Source organism: Littorina saxatilis, linkage group LG2 (assembly GCF_037325665.1).
Source record: "Littorina saxatilis isolate snail1 linkage group LG2, US_GU_Lsax_2.0, whole genome shotgun sequence".
Lineage (NCBI taxonomy): Eukaryota > Metazoa > Mollusca > Gastropoda > Littorinimorpha > Littorinidae > Littorina > Littorina saxatilis.
In genome coordinates, this window is record NC_090246.1 from 64,991,025 (window position 1) to 65,011,228 (window position 20,204).

The following is a 20,204-nucleotide window of genomic DNA, read 5'->3' on the forward strand; positions in this document are numbered from 1 at the left end:
CAACAACAACGAATTTCTTGTGGGTTGGGAGGGAGCCAGACTGAGGGGGTGTTATACAACGAATAATGTAACAATTCGGGGGTAGCCCTTTTTTCAACTTAGAAAAAGTTAGACTTAGATTAGAAACAGTGTAAAATAGCTCATAATACTGTCTCGGGTTAGGGTTAGCATCCACTCTCAAAAATCACATGTCACTCACATGGCATGCACGCTATTTGCAGAATCAGTGACGCCACTCGCACACATGCACAGCCTGGGCAGATAGACACACGCCGTTATACTCTGATTCTACCACCCTCCCCCTCCACCCTACCCCCCACTCCCTCTTTCTCTCTCCCCTCATTCTCTCTTTCCGGGCTTTTTTTTTTAAATTAATTTTTTTTTTATATTCAGCCACAAATATAAACATATTCTACATACATAAAAAGCAAATAAACCTACAAAACCGCTCCAGTCCAACCATATTCCGCGTAGCCTACACAATCATTACTTCCATCCCCATTAATTTTTGAAATATCGCAACAACAGATTTCCAGATATATAACACGATGATATGTGTTCTCTGTTTGTCCAGTGTCTTGTTCCCACATATAATGCATTTTAACTCTACCTGTCCCAAGATAGGCCAAATGGTTCTAAGAGGACGTTAAAACTAATTATCATCATCATCTCTCCGGGCTAACCGTCATAACAGCCCATCAGAACGACCGCTTCGTGCACCCAGGCCCGCAGCCAATCAGATACCCACTTTGGGCACACATGTTAACCCGTGATTTGTAAAAAGTTTTACAAATCACGTAAATGCGCCCGATATTTAACTCATCATCTCCAAAGTGAAGGGATCTATTGAGAAAAAAAAATGTAATTACTTTTTTGTCCCATCGCTTGGAAATTCGGGTCGCTTCCTCCCAGTGGAAAGCTAGCAGTAACGGAGTCGCTCTACGCCAAAGTCAAGGGATCTACTAGGGATATGCTATTAGTCCCGTTTCGCCGTTATCCCATTTCACCCCATCCCATTTTGCGACATTTCACAGGCCAAGTGTCATTTTACCGCCATATCATGTACCATTAGCTCCATATCCCATTTTGGCGCAATCCCGTTTCGCCGTTAGCCCATTTCGCCCCCATCCCATTTTCGCGACATTTTACAGGCCAAGTGTCATTTTACCACCGTGTCATGTACCATTAGCTCCACATTCCATTTTGGCGTAATCCCGTTTCGCCGTTATCTTATTTCGCCCCCGTCCCATTTTCGCGACATTTCACAGGCCAAGTGTCATTTTACCACCGTGTCATACCACTAGCGCCACATTCCATTTTGCCGCCATGCCGTTTTGCCGTCATCCCATTTCGCCGCCATCCCTATTTCGCGACATTTTGGATTGTGGCAAAAATGGGAGTTCGCGTAAACGGAATGTCTTCCTAGTTGAATAACGCAGTGTAGTAGTATAGTGAAGCTTGGCAAGAAGAATAAATCAAAAATGGGATGGCGGCCAAATGGGATGGTGTCAAAATAAAATGTCGCGCTATTGTTATGACACGGTAGTGAAATGACGCTTGGCTTGTGAAATGTCGCGACAATGGGATGGGGGCAAAATGGAATGGCGGTGAAACGCCATGGCGGCCATATGGGATATGGTGTCAAAATGGGATGTCGCGCTATTGTTATGACATGTTGGTAAAATGACGCTTGGCTTGTGAAATGTCACGAAAATGGGAAGGGGCAAAAAATGGGACGGCGGCAAAATGGGATTGCACCAAAATGGGATGTGGATCTAAAACCACCCCCACCACTCAGCGTAGAGGCTCTAAACAAGAAAAATTATTAATAATAAAAGGCATGCATTGCTTTGTGGAATGCGATATTTTTACATTTTTTACAAATCGCGGTTTTAGGTTCGACGTGATTTGTAAAATGTTTTTACAAATCACGTGTTAACAACACACATTTGCTGTCAAACGTTTTTCATGAATTCCCTGCAGATCCGAATAATCCTTAACAAAACACAGTAGGCAAACCTATTACACCACTATTTTGGAAATATAAATTCGCTTTCGAGCTTGTACAAAAACAGTGATACCAGTTTAATGAAAGAAACAAGATTAAGACTGTTGCGTTGAGTCAACGCGGCTGGGGTTGCTGAGCCGGTGTAATACGGCATTTTTACTCCACTAAAAATGTACTCCGGAGTACAAATTTCGTACGAAATTCTTACTCTGAGTACACCTTTCGTGTGAGAAAAGAACTCCCAAAGGTACGAAAAAATTACTCTCTCCACGAAATTTGAACTCCCTAAATGTATACTTCCAGTAAAAATCTCGTACGTAAAAATGGAATGTGGGCGAAGGGATAATGCTAATATGTGATCTCATGCAAACAAATGTCGCGCTACTCTCCCTCCACCCCTTCCACCACCAAGACTGACTAACAGGGGACAGGGGAGTAAAAGTTGCGTACACGTGTGGGCAGTAAATTGCTCGTGTTAGGGTGGAATAATTTATTCGTTATTTATTCGTCAGGGGAGTAACATTTTTGATCGAAATGTTGACTCGGAACACACCTGTCGTTAGAAGTTATTTTCTCGTGTTATGGGGGAGTAGTTTTTTCGTAAAGGGAGTCGAGTAAAAGTTTCGTACGAAATTTTTACTCCGGAGTAAAGCATCTCGTGGGAGTAATTTTCTCGTGTTACACCGGTGTTAAATTCAAATCAGTGCCTGTTCAGCCGAATGTAACTAAAAGATTCGGAATGAAAACCTTCAATCAGTCTAAACCCATGTTCAAATTAATTGTGTGTTGTGTCACAGTGGCACAGTGTGTGTGTGTGTGTGTGTGTGTGTGTGTGTGTGTGTGTGTGTGTGTGTGTGTGTGTGTGTGTGTGTGAGTGTGCGTGTGTTTTGAGTTGAGATTATTCAATGTTCATTGTACATTATTTATTGTGAATTGTGGATCTATCTGCATGGTATTGTCCATAAGAGGCTAATATGTTGCTGTAAGTGTATTGTTACGTTATTATGTTAGAATGTATAATGTATTTGATGTTAATAGTTTGTATGTTTTTATTCATAGTTGATCTGTAAAGCGCGGAGAGCATAGTTTACTGTGGTTCGCGCTATATAAGCTGTCATTATTACTATGATTTTTGAAATGACAAAATACCACCGCTCAGGTCGTTCGGCTCTGATTAGGCCTCTTTCATGATAAGATTTTTTGCCGGGGCATAGTACCGTAAAATCCCTAGCAAACGCCCAGTATCTAGCAAACGCCCACCCCCCACTTTTGGCCAAAAGTTGTGCAGAGGGGTCAATACCTAGCAAACGCCCACCCCGGTTTAAAGAAAACAAGTTTTAGGACAGTCGGCCTCCTATATCTACGATTTGTGCACACTGTTCGATGGTTCTCCTTTTTTTGGTGGGGTGGGGGGGGGGGTGGGGGAGGGGGAATAAAATTACGTCATGTCCCACAGTGAAGTCGTTCAGAGACGTTTTTTAACGAGTGTTTAACACTTCTCTATGTTCAGCCATGCCGAAGCACAAATCCTTTACAGTGACATACGCTCGTACAAACTAAAAGCCTTTAAATATCTTGAAAACGAAGCTGCAGACAATGTTTCGGTATGTGCCCGCGAGTTTTCTTCCAGAAGAAGCTGAGAGTGGAGACGACAGTGAAGACGATGATGTTGACTTCGAAGGACTATAATGAGCCCACGATCATCAATCCTACCAGATCTCCAAACAAGAGAAGAAACTGTGTTTGTGCTGACGTTAGTCCGAGAGTGAGAAGAATCAAGGTCACTTGTGTTCTTTTTTTTCTTCTTTTTTTCTAGCACAGATTTATTTGTGTAAACAAACGGTGTGTTTAATTTTCATTAAAATTGCATAAATCACATCGTTGTACCACTTTATTTCTCTCGTGCAAATGTGATGACACGTTATCTTGCAAAGGGGTGGATACCTAGCAAACGCCCACCCCCTACTTTTACCCGAAATCTGTGCGGAGGGGGGGGGGGGGGGGGGGGGGGGGGGCGTTTGCAAGGGATTTTACGGTAATACGTCGGTTAAAGACGATTTTAATTGGGATTCGAAATTAAACACCGGTAAAACTTCAACGTTAGGATTTGGTTGATCATGAGTAACTACCGGAAAATTAATCATATGGAACCACATTCAACAAGATAAAGATAAGAGAAGATAAAGACTTGTTTCTGTTATTAATGAAGAAGCTTCCTGGCATAAACATATAACTCGCACTCAAACTCGCATTAAAAACTAATACCAAATATTTGACGTGAAAAAGTGATGTAGTTTCACCAGTTGACTTTTGTTCTGGCTTTAGCTGTCTCGTTGCACTGTATGTAGAGGCTCGGGGAGCTCAGTGATGGTTTACGGGAGGCTAAATGTGCCTTTAAACTACATTTTTGAAAAAAAATGGTATCCGTCTGGAAACAATCCCTTGATGCCAGTGTAAGTTTGATTGGCGAGCACGCAGACACCCCGTTAAAAAAGCAGGGTTCGCGAATGTAGTTTGCTCTCTCTCTCTCTCTCTCTCTCTCTCTCTCTCTCTCTCTCTCTCTCTCTCTCACACACACACATATTCGCGCGAACATTCACACACAGGCACGCACGCATAAACACACGTTTATCACACACACACACACACACACACACACACACACACTTGCGCGCGTGCACGAACGCGCACGTACACAAGCCGCTCTCACACACACACGCATACACACACACACACGCATACACACACACACACACACACCCTGAGATGCACACACAACTCGCTAAGTGCTAACACACACACACACACACACACACGCACACAAACACACATAATGACGCACAACAGGCATTGAGTAATGAGAGAAACACACTGTGAGACACCAGCAAGGATTCAGACAAGAATGTTCTTTTAACTGTTGAACAGCCTAGCAGCTTTCCACTTTATTAGAGCCATGTGGAAGTATGTTACAATGGACGATTCACAACACACTACTACGGATGTTTCAGACCCGTATACCCTTTGCGGGATCTACAATTCCATGCAATCATCATTGAGCAAAGTACCGTGCAGTGAAATGGTTGCATAGCGATCAATTCAGGGATTTTTGAAAGAAAAAAAACCCAACTCATTATGTATCACTATAGAAAAGCCTTTCTAGATCTTCAGCTGCTCTGAAAGCGATCTATTGTAGATGGCGTAGTACTAAAAGTATGTATTATATTCACTGAAAACAGGCCAGCAGTCACAGAGCAAGTATACAGATGTGTTCACCAACGTAGAGAAAATAATATTGTTTCCACGATTGTTGTAAATGTGTATATGTGGAGCTTGGTAGTAAAGAAATATTTTTAGAAACAATTACATCAATCGTAAAATAAATACTAGAGATTCAAAAATATAATTATAAATAATACATATAAACAGTCTTTATAAATAATACAGGTAAACTGTCTTCCTCTTGTGCAAAGGCACACAAACACAATCGAATTTGACATTGACTACCTTCTCGTTATCCTTTTTCGTATCTCTTATTTTGTGTGCATGCGGCCAGCTTAAGTTAAAGGCACAGTCCTTCCCAGTTCGGATCATTGACTTTTTTTTGCGGGAGTCCTAGTGGAGGGATGGTCCCTTGCATGAAAAAGCCTGGCGAAATCTAAGATCGTGTGCCGATTACTTTCCACGGAACGGACTGTGCCTTTGACTTTTTTTTCTTCTTTTTGTGACAAGCTGACTTGAAACTCTTGTACAGAGATGAAGGAGATTAACGGAACCGAACTGAGCTAAGGGGGCTTTGACGTCATCACACCTTACTAACCAATTAGGGACATGAACAGTTATGATGAAGGGACGCTAACAAGACTGATACAAGTGTGGACAAACGGCGGATGACCGGGAAGGGTAAGAGTGATAATAGTAAAAGTTACATAAAAGAAATATTTTTCAAAAATCCATGCATATTTTATTATCCCCTTTGTCTCTATGAAAGGGTGGATGGGTAATTAAATGTACAATTTTATATCAATTTGAAAGTGTAAAATGTGACAAAACTTCAGAGCCACCAGTTAACATCGAAAGGATAAAGATGGTAGCAATCCAAAGTTAACGGACAGCTGGGAATCGCTTTAAATACTTGGAAGAACTAATTCCCTCCGATCGGAAGCAGATATTCAGACATCAGTCACAAGCAATTACAAACTGTTGGACATGTCTTCGGGGTCCTCCTCCGGTAATTCGTCCATGCTGTTAGACATCTTGAAAGAGATCTTTGGATAACGCGTTTTCGCCCTGAAAAAAATATGTTTCAGGATATTACCATTTTATTACACCTTTATTAATTTTGACTTAAGTTTTACAGGCAGAGATGGCACATAGAGACATTACATTTTGTTTCTTTGGCGAGCTTTTCAAGTTTTGTTTCCCGGTTCTTGATAAAAAAAAAATCATCAGAAAAAGTGTTGGATTTGTTTTCCTTTGAAGTGATATTTGAATGAATCATGGGTAAAAATTGACGTTTTTTTTGGAAGGACAGATTCATCTTCCACAAAAATAAAGATAGAACTTTGCAGTATGTTTTATTTTACTCTAAAAGCGTCCCTAGATGCAACAACAGAGCAACTTCTTAACATTTATAAACAGGTTTTATTTTTTAAGACATCATAAGCACAAAATAAAGTTTTTGTACTTTGACAGAATTTCTAGAATTATGTAAGCGTCTCTCTGTAACTGTACAAAGACACCATTAATGGTGAAAATAAAAATAAAACAGCAAGAAAATTGGACAGTTAGTCTAGAAGATGAATATTTCCCAATGACAACACTGAAGCTCAAACCGGCACGGTTGGCCTAGTGGTAAGGCGTCCGCCCCGTGATCCGGAGGTCGTGGGTTCGAACCCCGGCCGGGTCAAACCTAAGACTTTAAAATTGGCAATCTAGTGGCTGCTCCGCCTGGCGTCTGGCATTATGGGGTTAGTGCTAGTACTGGTTGGTCCGGTGTCAGAATAATGTGACTGGGTGAGACATGAAGCCTGTGCTGCGACTTCTGTCTTGTGTGTGGCGCACGTTAAATGTCAAAGCAGCACCGCCCTGATATGGCCCTTCGTGGTCGGCTGGGCGTTAAGCAAACAAACAAACAAACAAACAAAACTGAAGCTCAAAAAATGATTCTGAGAAAACAGTGTCAACAGTTTTCAAAATGGTGTCAAATGTTAATAAATTACTTTGAAAATGTTCATTGTATTGCAAAAGAGAGGCTGACAATGACAAAAATACTTTGCATCGTGATTCTATGGTGTTCAAATAAGCTAAAACTGCTCAGAACCCAAAAGTCCGTGCCATATCAGGACACATAATGCCAGTTTTCATTATCAACATTCGAGGGGTTAACATAGAACGGAAGAAAACTTAACAGATTCGTATATATGATCTGTTAATTTACTGACCGGTTGACGAGTATACAGAATATCCATTTTCTGCCTGTGCAGTTCGTCTAAAACTGAAAGGCCGCTCCGGACAATAATGTATTTCTGTGAAAGTTTATAAGATTGCATCAACGTGCATTGCAGAACGGTTTAAACGGGTTTTGCCAAATTTGATTCATGATGATCAAAAAGGCTTTTTGAAAGGAAGATATATTGGTGAATACGTCAGATTAATATATGATGGTACTTTGTTTTACTCAAATCAACATAATATACCTGGCCTACTTTTGATGGTTGATTTTGAAAAGGCTTTCGACAGTGTCGCCTGGTCATTTATTGAAAAATCTTTGAGCAAATTCAACTTTGGAAATGATATTAAACGATGGATTTTTACTTTTATTGTAAAATGAAGTCTTGTGTTTCAGTTTATGTTCGGTATTCAGCATGGTTTAATGTAGGTCGAGGCACCCGGCAATGGGGGGTCCTGATTTGGCCTATTATGGTCCGCTGGACCCGAAAAGCAACAGCTAACCCGGCAATGGGATCCGCTGTCGCCTTATTTATTTTTGATTTGTGCCGAAATATTGTCTCTTATGGTACGCTAAAATAAAGATTTGTGGTATGAATATTTTTTGCCAAAATATGTTATTGTCACAATTCGCCGATGATACCAGTCTGTTTCTTGATGGTACAGAGCAATCATTTTGCGAAAGTATAAAACTGTAACAACATTTTGCGTCATTGTCAGGTCTGAGAATGAATTATGATAAAACAATGTAGTCTGGTTAGGACCTTTAAAGTTTTTCAAAAGAAGATTCTTGCCTAATATGAATTTTACATGGAACCCGGATAATTTCAAAGCATTTGGTGTAATGTTTTCAGTAAATGTATCGGATGTGGTTTTTACTAAATGTTTTAACATAGAGGGGGAATCGAGACGAGGGTCGTGGTGTATGTGTGTGTGTGTGTGTGTGTGTGTGTGTGTGTGTGTGTGTGTGTGTGTAGAGCGATTCAGAGTAAACTACTGGACCGATCTTTATGACATTTTACATGAGAGTTTCTGGGTATGATATCCCCAGATTTTTGTTCTCCATTTTTTGGATAAATGTCTTTGATGACGTCATATCCGGCTTTTTGTAAAAGTTGAGGCGGCACTGTCACACCCTCATTTTTTAATCAAATTGATTGACATTTTGGCAAAGCAATCTTCGACGAAGGCCGGACTTTGGTATTACATTTCAGCTTGGTGGCTCAAACATTAATTGATGACTTTGGTTATTAAAAATCTGGAAATTGTAATTAAATATTTTTTTTATAAAACGATCCAAGATTACGTTCATCTTATTCTTCATCATTTTCTGATTCCAAAAACATATAAATATTTTATATTTGGATTAAAAACAAGCTCCGAAATTTAAAAACCTAAACATTATGATTAAAATAAAATTTCCGAAATCGATTTAAAAACAATTTCATCTTATAATTATTCCTTGTCGGTTCCTGATTCCAAAAACATATAGATATGATATGTTTGGATTAAAAACACGCTCAGAAAGTTAAAACGAAGAGAGGTACAGTAAAGCGTGCTGTGCAGCACAGCGCAACCACTACCGCGCTAAACAGGATCGTCAATTTCACTGCCTTTTGCACGAGCGGCGGACCACGGTCATTATTGTGAAAAAATGCAGTGCGTTCAGTTTCATTCTGTGAGTTCCACAGCTTGACTAAATGTAGTAATTTCGCCTTACGCGACTTGTTCTTAATTATAGAAATAAATCAAAGGAAATTCAAAAACTTTTGAATTCATGGACCAGAAGGAACCTAACACCATTTGGTAAGATAACAGTCCTAAAAACCTTGGCATTTCCAGATTGACACACTTGTTTATGAATTTACCTAATTCAGATGAACAGTTTATGATAGAGTTAAAACGATTTTTTTCTTCAAATTTCTTTGGGACGGAAAAAGAGACAAAATTAAAAGAATTACGGTCACCCAACCTTATGAAGATGGAGGATCAAAGATGGTTGACGTGAAATGTTTTCTGTCATCTCTGAAAATTGTTTGGTTGATATCAAGATTATTGTTTAAAGCGTGTCCATTTGTTATAACAATTAATATGAGAGGAGGAGAATTTGCAAATGTTTTGATGCAGAAAATACATAACCCGTTTTGGACTGATGTATTTAAACATTATAAGAAATTAAATGGAAAATGTGACCCTACAACCTTCAACGATTTTGTATCTGAATGCTTACATTATAATGCTAATATTCGCAGAGATAAAAAGACAGTGTACATTAAAAATTGGATTGACAATGGAGTTGTTCAGATTGGTCATATTTTGGGACAAAATGGATATTTATCCTTTAATGCGTTCAAAATGAAATATCCGAATGTGCGAGGAGATTTTGTACTGTATGAAGGTGTAATAAAGGCTGTTAAAAAATATCAGAGAAAAATCGGTTTAAAATTTGATAAACATTTTATTATGACAGAGCCCATTGTGTGGAAATGTATTTGTCAAGGTAAGACGCAATTTATTTACCAAGAATTGACTGAACATGTTACGGTCCTAAAATGTATCGAAAAATGGTCTGAATCTGTAAACTGTTTGTTAGATAAGGTTATTTTTCAACATGTTTTTTGTCCCCTTGTCTATGTGATATGTCCTGTAATGTAAAGCCTATACATGTAAAAACAATTTTGTTAAAACTCCACAAAAAGGGAATTTAAAAAAAAAAAGACCACTGGGTCGAAGTACAGAACATGTAATTTTTTTTATTTTGGGGGGGGTCAATAATTAAACGTTCCAATAAGCTACCATTTCTGTATTTTTGATTCTTTGCAAAGTGGCCATTTTGTCTGTGACGGACACATTTGGCATTTTGCAAAATCAGTTCCGCAAAAATTCCAACTCTGAACAGGAAAAAAAAGAAAAAGAAGAAATATATTAGATCACAACTGAAGAGTGATTCGTATAGAATTTATTAATTGATTGATTGACTGACTCACTACATGACTGACAGATAAGTTGACGAGCTACATATATTAATTTGTTTAACTTTGCAGTCGGTCAACCAATGAATCCCGTCGCGATATAACCTTCGTGGTTGAAAACGACGTTAAACACCAAATAAAGTAAAGAAAGTAAACAATGGATCACTGCTCGGGAAGGCGCTGTAATTCTGATCATTTATCACGAAAAGGGTGACGCTACTTTGCTTGATCAACTAGTAAATCGTATAATTATGATCTGGTGATTGATGAATTTACATTGATTGATTGATCAAATTAATTGATTGATTGGCTCGTAGGCTAACGAGCTATCTTTTCTGACTTTGACGTTCGTCTGTCACTGTTAGATATTATGTGTGTGTCCATTTACGTGTGTGTGAGTGTGTGTGTGTGTGTGTGTGTGTGTGTGTGTGTGTGTGTGTGTGTGTGTGTGTGTGTGTGTGCGTAAGTGCGTGTGAGTGCGTGCGTGCATGCGTGTGTGTGTGTGGGTGTGTGTGTTTGTATGAGTGCGTGCGTGCGTGTGTGTGTGTGTGTGTGTGTGTGTGAGAGACAGAGAGACAGAGAGAGAGAGAGACAGAGTCTGGGAGAGAGAGAGAGAGAGAGAGAGAGAGAGAGAGAGAGAGAGAGAGAGAGAGAGAGAGAGAGAGAGAGAGATGGGCACACACGCACGTGCGAATATAAAAAAAACCTAAAGCCTGTATTGTTACGTACTTGGATACAGGTTGTACGGCTTGAACCTGAAAAAAAGGAAGTAAGAGGATTTCAAAACACTAAACGATCGATTAAAAGTGCAGTAAAACCTCTCTGATCGTGTCCTCTAAATTGTCATATTTCAAAAATGTCACGTTCAGTGATTTGGCGGTTAACATTTTTTTATGATTAAACAAGAAGTGTTTTTACCGGCCACTACAGGCACACCCTTTTGCTAAGACTAACCATTACTCTCTTGCTAAATACGCTAAAAGACAATTCTTTAGTGGCAGGGATGTTGAGACGTTTTAATTTAACAAGAAAAGTAAACGCTTGTACATGTAAGACTCACCTTCGCTAGCTCAATAGACACTGAAGAAACTGAAAGTGAAAGTGAACGTAACACTACTGTTGCCTGGAAATAATGCCAGGATCAACCAGACTAGGGGCATATGCGCATGTCCACCAGTTGGAAGTTTCAGAGATATAAGCATCAACAACTTGAAAACAAAATAAAATTAAAATGTTTACTTTTACCTTTAAAAACTAGACCCCACTTTCACTTTGAAATTTACCTAGGGTCAACCACATTTGGATCATGTGAGGAGGTCATCAAATCCTAGAAGTGTTTGAGATGCCAACGCGTTAGCTTTTTATTTCTGTTCATAAAGATTCAAGATTTCAGTCACGCCGGGGCGTCATCCAACCCTACAAGTGTGTCAAGTTTCAAAGACGTCCAAGAAATTAATAATTTTCCATTTTATTACCCGAACCCGAGCCCGCTGTGGCCCCTGGAATTTAACGAGGGTGAATTAGACCATGGTTATGTTGGGAGGTCATCAATCTCTAGAAGTGTGCACAGTTTCAAAGCTTTAGCTTCGAAAACGTCCGAGAAAACCTCAATGTTACGATTTCATGACCCTAACATGACCCAGCCCGCTGTGACTTTGAATTTTAACTATGGTCAATCAATCAAGTCCTCTTTTGAGATAATCAAACCCTGGAAGTTTTCCAAGTTTCAAAGCTCTAGCTTCAACAAACATCAGAGATAACCTCAACCGGTCGCCTGTCCATACGGACTGACACTGCTCATTACTAAGACTCACTCAGGTGAGTCAAAAACCGACTAGACTCATTCCAAAATAACTCGTAATATGGTTATACGCCAACCAGCGACAAAACTCTAAAGTCCGTTGGTTGAGCTTACCATAATAGTTAACATTTCTTCGATTACCTTGTCGATTTTCAGAGCAATAATTGTTCAAATGAAAATCCACTGGTACTTTTTTTTGCACTTCAAATTTGCTTGTACATCTTTATTAAAGTGTTGGAAAGGGTTAATCTTTACCGTGGTGGGTTGGTGGATGACCCAGAGCATAACAAGAGTGCGGTTTTGTCTGTCCGGGTGGATAGCGGAGGACGTTTTTAATTATTAAAAAAAAATCAAAGCAACTTTTCATAGGGCTTAAGAAGAAAAGTTGTTCGGCGCGATTGGTACTATATATCTTGTGTAAAAAGGGTTAAGTTGCAATACCCCATCGTTATTGCTCTATCCTCGTATAATTTTGAGTAATACGACCCAAAACGGATACATTTTCAACCGGCCCGAACGAGCCTCAGTAACGCATCCCACTGACCTCTCTCCCGTGTCGGGTGCACGTGTTTTATCTCACACCTGTCAAGTTCCGTTTTACTGCATTCCTGTCAGGCTCTGTCGTATGCGTTTTGAAAAGCACGAGAGTTTAAAGGAATATATTAAAGTAAGAGATTGAGCGTGGGGGTCTTTTCATGTATAAATGTGAGGGGTTTTCCTCTTGATTTGCGAAAATGTACCTGTACAGGGCTCAAACTGCGAAATCTGGAAACAAGACATTTTAACATAAGATAGTACTAATCTTTCTTAACAACCTTTCTTCTTGATCCCTTAAGTTGCCCAGATTGTTTTTGAATACTTAAAAACGTCCTCCGCTAGCCTCACTTTATTAGGCGTTTTTGGTCGATGGCATGCAATCCTCCAAAATATGCTCAACAAGATCGACCTTCCTACTTACCCCGTCTCAAACTGTTACGTGTGTAAACTGTTAAACAAATAAACAATGACGTTAATTGACCTTCACAGTCCGAATAGTGTATGTCGTGTACAAACAGTATCGTACGACCCATTATACTCTGAACGGCGTGAGTCGAGTACGTTACATCCTTTTGAAAGTATGGGTCTTGAAAGTATGGGTCGTAAACAAATCACATCATCCGGACTGTACCGTCCAGTGCATTATGTCACAGAGGTTAACCAAAATACCAGTTTCAGCAGCATGTCTCCCACCTCTTTACCGACTGCAAATCCCCGGGGCGCTGTCCCGGCGCTTTTTCTGTTGTCCAGGAACAAGTTTTTCGGAGAGTCCTGAATCATATGCGCTTTCTTGAATTGCATAGGCAGGTTTCCTGACGTCATCACTTCTTCCAGATTCTCGGGTATGATGATTGGCACGCTCAGTTCCTTCATCACGTCCTTTAATATCTGTAAGGGGGGTACAAAATGAACGTTTTGACATGTTTTACTGCTACGTCACATAATGTTTCCAGATCTCGGTGGCATATACCGCATTCTGTCAATATTAGCATGTCAGTAATCACCACGGCAGTTCTGGCTGAAACAACCTACGGCCATTATTTTGTTTGCAACCTGTGCGAAATGATTTCACGGCGTTGTTTCAGCACCAACAAGCACGGTCGTTTTGCTTTGATAACCACCAAAATCTAGTACCGAACGCATTTCTCATGCAGACATAATAGACGTTTTCCGGAAATAACTCTGTCAGGATTGTCAGCGGTCTGGAAGAGTAAGAGCCCCTTTACCTGTGACAAGCTTTTTACAACCTCGGAGAATGTTCCACGATTCCGATCGGCTTTATCCTGCGATCGGGACGAACAACTAACTATGCTGTGTATGCTATGCAGCGTGCGCTTCATTGATACCATATTCTTTCGAAAATATAATCATTGGAGCCACGAACCGCCATCGATGGCTTAATTGCTGATCACTGGAAGTGTTCACTAAGCACGTTTTTATATTTAGTCAAGTTTTGACTAAATATTTTAACATCGAGGGGGAATCGAAACGAGGGTCGTGGTGTATGTGCGTGCGTGTGTGCGTGTGTGCGTGTGTGCGTGCGTGTGTGTGTGTGTGTGTGTGTGTAGAGCGATTCAGACTAAACTACTGGACCGATCTTTATGAAATTTGACATGAGAGTTCCTGGGTATGAAATCCCCGAACGTTTTTTTCATTTTTTTGATAAATGTCTTTGATGACGTCATATCCGGCTTTTCGTGAAAGTTGAGGCGGCACTGTCACGCCCTCATTTTTCAACCAAATTGGTTGAAATTTTGGTCAAGTAATCTTCGACAAAGCCCGGGGTTCGGTATTGCATTTCAGCTTGGTGGCTTAAAAATTAATTAATGACTTTGGTCATTAAAAATCGGAAAATTGTAAAAAAAAATAAACATTTATAAAACGATCCAAATTTACGTTTATCTTATTCTCCATCATTTGCTGATTCCAAAAACATATAAATATGTTATATTCGGATTAAAAACAAGCTCTGAAAATTAAATATATAAAAATTATTATCAAAATTAAATTGTCCAAATCAATTTAAAAACACTTTCATCTTATTTCTTGTCGGTTCCTGATTCCAAAAACATATAGATATGATATGTTTGGATTAAAAACACGCTCAGAAAGTTAAAACAAAGAGAGGTACAGAAAAGCGTGCTATCCTTCTTAGCGCAACTACTACCCCGCTCTTCTTGTCAATTTCACTGCCTTTGCCATGAGCGGTGGACTGACGATGCTACGAGTATACGGTCTTGCTGAAAAATGGCAGCTACTTGACTAAATATTGTATTTTCGCCTTACGCGACTTGTTTTTCTTAAACTCACGTGATCTCAAGCCAAACCCACGTGACCTTGATCAAAACACGTTGTGCCGTTTGATTACTACGTGACAGCGTTGATGTGAACGCTGATTTTCGAAAGAAAAGGGCATCGTATTGTTCGCGCGCTGTATAAACATCACAGTTTGTTGCTTGCAGGATAAAATCCGATCGGAAGCGTGGAACATGCTCCGGATGTTGTGAAAAGCTTATTCTTTTCGAAAATCGTCTATTTACTAAGCTTTTCTTCGTCTTTATCAGGGAACCATCCTCTTTTTTCCTGCTCAGTATCTCACAATAATAGCATGTGTTTGTGTGTCTTAAAAAAAAGAAAGCAGTCACATATATACTTGAAAAGTCTTTGATACAGCATTTAAGGAAGAAAAGCATACCTTGGAGTATTGGTAGCGTTCATTGTACTTGGTGACGCGTGGCTGAGGAAAGATGAGTTTGACTCCAGTTTCCAGAAGAATCTGATTGAACCTGTCTCAAACGGAGTGCAAAACAAAACAAAAACAAGTCACGTGAAGCAATATAACAACATTTAGTCAAGCTGTCGGCATCAAAGTAACAGATTAACAACAACAAACAGTCGTCGCCGAGACCTTATTTCAGATAGTCTCGACTTACCACTGCGACGCCTGTACGCTTTCCTTACCCGAAGCCGTGACAACTGAACTTTGGAAGAGTACACCGCTTCATTACCTCCACAGATCTTTCACTTCCAGCTGACACCAGCACCCCGCTGCAGTCTAGCCCTCCCCCCCCCCCCCCCCCCCCAAGGCCATCTGTGGGCAGAGAGGTGTCAGTAGTCACCGTCAGCTAATTGAGGCCACATGCACTCACTCAGAGCAAAACCAGTTGACCGTGTCTAACTTTTGGAACTAATAAAAAAATCCCAACGCGGATTCCAAGGCAGGAACATACATCGACCAATCAGCACGAATATAATTTACCTACTTGGGCCGGATTCTAATCCGCGACATTAAAAGTCTCGCAAAACTGTTTCAAACCATACTGAGAGAGAGAGAGAGAGAGAGAGAGAGAGAGAGAGAGAGAGAGAGAGAGAGAGAGAGAGAGAGAGAGAGAGAGAGAGAGAGAGAGAGAGAGAGATCAGCAACAGAGAGTGGAAGATAACAGAAATAAAAATAAAGTTCTGTTTCAGTCTGTTTGAGTGTACCAGCGATACAGTCTAAACTCTTTAAGATACAAACTGACAACCAAACAACCAGAGCGAATCCTAAATAGCCTATTTATGCTTTGCATAAAGGCGGCTATAAAAAAGAATCCTTTTTTGTCTGGCGGCCGTTCCTAGTTGCTACCCAGCAAAACATATGGGCACTCTGAAGCATCGATGATGGGCGGGATGTTTCTATCTACGCATGCAGCAGGGATAAAAGAAATACGCAGCACTTACACACAATGGAAAAACACAGAAGAAGAAGAAGAAGAAGAAGAAGAAGAAGAAGAAGAAGAAGAAGAAGAAGAAGAAGAAGAAGACGACGAAAAAGAGCAAGACTCTTGACGTTTTTTACCCATCAAAACCACAATCAGTCAACCGGGACGGAACACGAAGAAAGAGGCCGACGTTGATAAGAACGTTAGGAAGGAGGACAGGATGAGGGTAACGATGACGACAAAGAAGAAAAAGACAAGGACAAAGATGAATAAAAAGATGAACATGCATGACCACTATATTTGCTGTTCCACCCTCATAAAATAATGTCCAAGAGAACGTTGAATTCCTACTAATTGTCCCAAACTTGATCCTAATGCGACCTGACATATCAATTCAATTAGTTATTCAATCCTAAGAATATGCCTGAAACAGACTTGTCCCACACCCACCCACCCTTCCAACCACCATCATTAATCTCATAATAAACACCCTTCAAATTTGAAAGGGGAAAATCCCCACAGAAAATAACAACAACACAAAAACTATATTTCTTTTTGTGTGTGACAAAGTTGCATCCAATATTGACAGGATTGAGACTAGGCAGGCCAAAACAAAAATATGTGTACTCAGACACTTGAGTGACTTCATGTCTGACACAGTCACATCATAGCATTAACCAAGATTAAATTACCCCAGACACTGAGCTGTGACCTCAAATCAAACCATATTTTGATGAAGTGGAGACTTATTTCCCACATAGCTCAGTGAATATTAAATTTTTTAGTAGGTGTTTTTTGTTTAAATCTTCTCTTGCAAACATGTTCATGTTGTGACCTTGGGATTTGATGAAAACAAGCCACATTTATATTATGTCTAAAGATCATTAAAACCTGCAAGTATGTGAAATTTGGTGGCTCGAGCATCAAAACCATTAGATACACCCTCAATGTAAAGATGTTTATGAACCAAACTTGACCCCGCTGTGACCTTAAAATTTGACGAAGGTCAACCAAACTGGGGTCATTTTTGGAGATCATCAAACTCTAGAAATGTGCACAGTTTCCAAGCTTAAAAAACATCCGAGATAACCTCAACATCGCGTTTTTTTCTACGACATTCCTGAAACTCTCCTGATTACTCAGGGGAGTCCAAAATAAATCAACAACGACGACAACAATATCATCCTGCATCTCTAGCTCACAGGAACCAGGCGTCGAGGACGACCCGGGGCTTTAGCTGCTTGTGGCGGAGCATTTTGGCAATGGTACTCTGGAACTGCTGACCCAGCCGCGCCTTCATCCGTTTCTCCCAGGCGTCCCACCTGGCGTACTGCTCGTCGTCTTCCTCCCCAAGCTTCTCCATCTGTTCCGTCGTCAGCTCTGTGGATGTGCAACAGGATGACGATGCATAGACGGAGGTGTTGTGATAAGATCTGGGCTACCCCTGTGTGGGTTGTGGGACAGGGAGGGTGGGGGTAGTGTGTGCGTGGAAGGTGAGGTGTGTGTGTGTGTGTGTGTGTGTGTGTGTGTGTGTGTGTGTGTGTGTGTGTGTGTGTGTGTGTGTGTGCGTGAGGGGAGTGGGTGTATGTGTGTGTGTGAGGGTGTGTGTGTGTGTGTGTGTGTATGTGGTCCTTCGTCAGTTCTGTTCCTACACCCCCACAATAAATCATATCAGATCACCAACAAGGCTTCAAACCATGATTAGAAGAAACGTTGTGTGTGTTTTGAAGAGATGGCTATAACATCAATGAATACACTCACGCTGCATGTCCGCAATGCGATGTCCAATGACGTACACATTGGCAAGCAGGGGCAGGTAACCATTAAACACCCCGTTGACTTCAAGGAGGCACTCCTGAGCCGCCTGAAAATTGTAATATGAAGCGGTTACGCCAAATGCAGTAAACAATAGGGAATAGGATGCAGGAGTTTACTCGTGTGTCAAATGTTGTCAGTTAATGCAACGAACGAGATGCAGATCTCACTCTTTCTTTCTTTCTATCTCTCGCTTTTTCGTAAACTCTCTAAATCCCTCTCTATATTTCTCGTATTTCACCGTTACATTATGAATCAAAATAACGCATGTGTAAGAGCGCAATAACATCGGTTAGACCATCGATTTAAGCCAGTCTTGCACAAAGGCAAAGGTAGCTCTGGACAGTCTTTTATTCATTCGTACAGACTTTCTTTTTTTTGCAACATCTCTGGTTTTCTTTATTACTTAGATTGTCATGTTCTAGACTTACTACTGTAAACAAGGTGCACATCTCATCATGTGTGTCGATGTTTTTTTTTAAAACTACTGTACTTCATGGTGAGATTTGTGTCCCCCAACAACACTTACAGAGTAGCACTTTTCCGAGATTTTCTTGTTACGAAAGGCCTCTGCCAGTATCCTGTAGTTGCTTTCGACAAAACCTGCAGGAAGTTTCATTTTCCGCTCTGCCTTTGTTACTGGCTGGAAAAGAAATTGTATCCACAAAAAATTATTAAAAAAATCATAGCAGACAGTATAACAATATGTGTACTTAATATTCAATATTGCTCTGTGTGTATGTGTGTGTGTGTGTGTGTGTGTGTGTGTGTGTGTGTGAGTGTGAGTGTGTGTGTGTGTGTGTGTGTGAGAGTTTGTGGTGTGTGTTTGTGTCCGTATGTGTGTCTTTGTGTGTGTGTGGTCCAGTGTTGTTGTTGTACTCGTTATTGTATGCATATTAGTACCAAAACAATGTCGGGTAGTAACTCTGCAGTCATATTTACCTTTTCTCTGAAATCAACAACTTCATCGTCCAAATAAGCGATGTCCAACTGTCCCTCTCGACTGAAATAAAGAAATGTAATGAAGCAGCGGGTACTTGTACAATTTCCCCAAAAAAACAAAATTATACACACACTCATCAAAACAAAATAACAACACACAAAACAATGCTAACAGTATTACACAAGCAACACAACAGCAAGACTACCACCACAACTACTGGCAACAACAACAATATTTTTGTTTCAACTTTAACGAATTCTTAAGGTGTCGCAGTTAAAAATGAATTAATTTACTTGTAAAGTAGAAGTGATATGCATTCATATAGTTTCCAACTAGCAACCAGAAAATATTCACCTTGATCATAGATATAAATTGTTTTTATGCCTTGATGTATAACCCTGAATCCTCGATAGTTCATGGCGTGCAGACAAATAAACTTGTGAGGACTACTTTTTTTCGCGATTCGAAATTTGAGAATGTTCAACTGCATGTATATAACACAAATATCTGGTGCGGACAACACATACATAACGCATTTAGACTAACACTTGCACACTTAAAAAATGCACATTAACATCAAATCCATGAATTTGGTTGTTATCTAAATATAAATGAACCTTCTACGAATCAGTTTCAAACACAAGCTTGCCTGATACCTTGATGCAAGGTCCACAACTCTCATACTTCGCGACTTCTACACAAAAATGCGATGTCCAGATCGTACAAGTATCGGTCGATATTCAACAATATTTCATGTCATAAGCACAACACGCGCATACAAATGCATTCATCAAATTTAAGAAAATTTAGCGGTTTCAAGGAAAAAAGAACGTTGTCTGCTATTTTGTGCTGACTGTTAACTTTGGTGCCGATAACAAAAACATGAGAAGAACACAAAAGTACCTATACCTTTACCGCCCCGATGTAAAAGTGTGTTTGATAATATTCCAATAAATGCCGTGAAATGTTAACATAATCG

At 40.1% G+C, this 20,204-nt stretch overlaps 1 protein-coding gene across 1 annotated transcript in view; it reads right to left on the minus strand.

Annotated features, from left to right (window-relative positions):
* Positions 1–4,911: 4,911 nt before the first annotated feature.
* The window catches only part of LOC138959540 (uncharacterized), a 110,752-nt gene continuing 95,459 nt past the window's right edge, over positions 4,912–20,204 (minus strand). The window contains exons 23-30 of the mRNA XM_070331057.1: positions 19,225–19,285; positions 18,812–18,925; positions 18,229–18,331; positions 17,670–17,847; positions 15,462–15,552; positions 13,460–13,654; positions 11,158–11,183; positions 4,912–6,295 (exon numbers count right to left, since the gene is read on the minus strand). Of these exons, the coding sequence (XP_070187158.1) occupies positions 6,199–6,295; positions 11,158–11,183; positions 13,460–13,654; positions 15,462–15,552; positions 17,670–17,847; positions 18,229–18,331; positions 18,812–18,925; positions 19,225–19,285 (865 nt within the window). The 3' untranslated portion in view covers positions 4,912–6,198. The remainder of the gene's footprint in view (positions 6,296–11,157; positions 11,184–13,459; positions 13,655–15,461; positions 15,553–17,669; positions 17,848–18,228; positions 18,332–18,811; positions 18,926–19,224; positions 19,286–20,204) is intronic.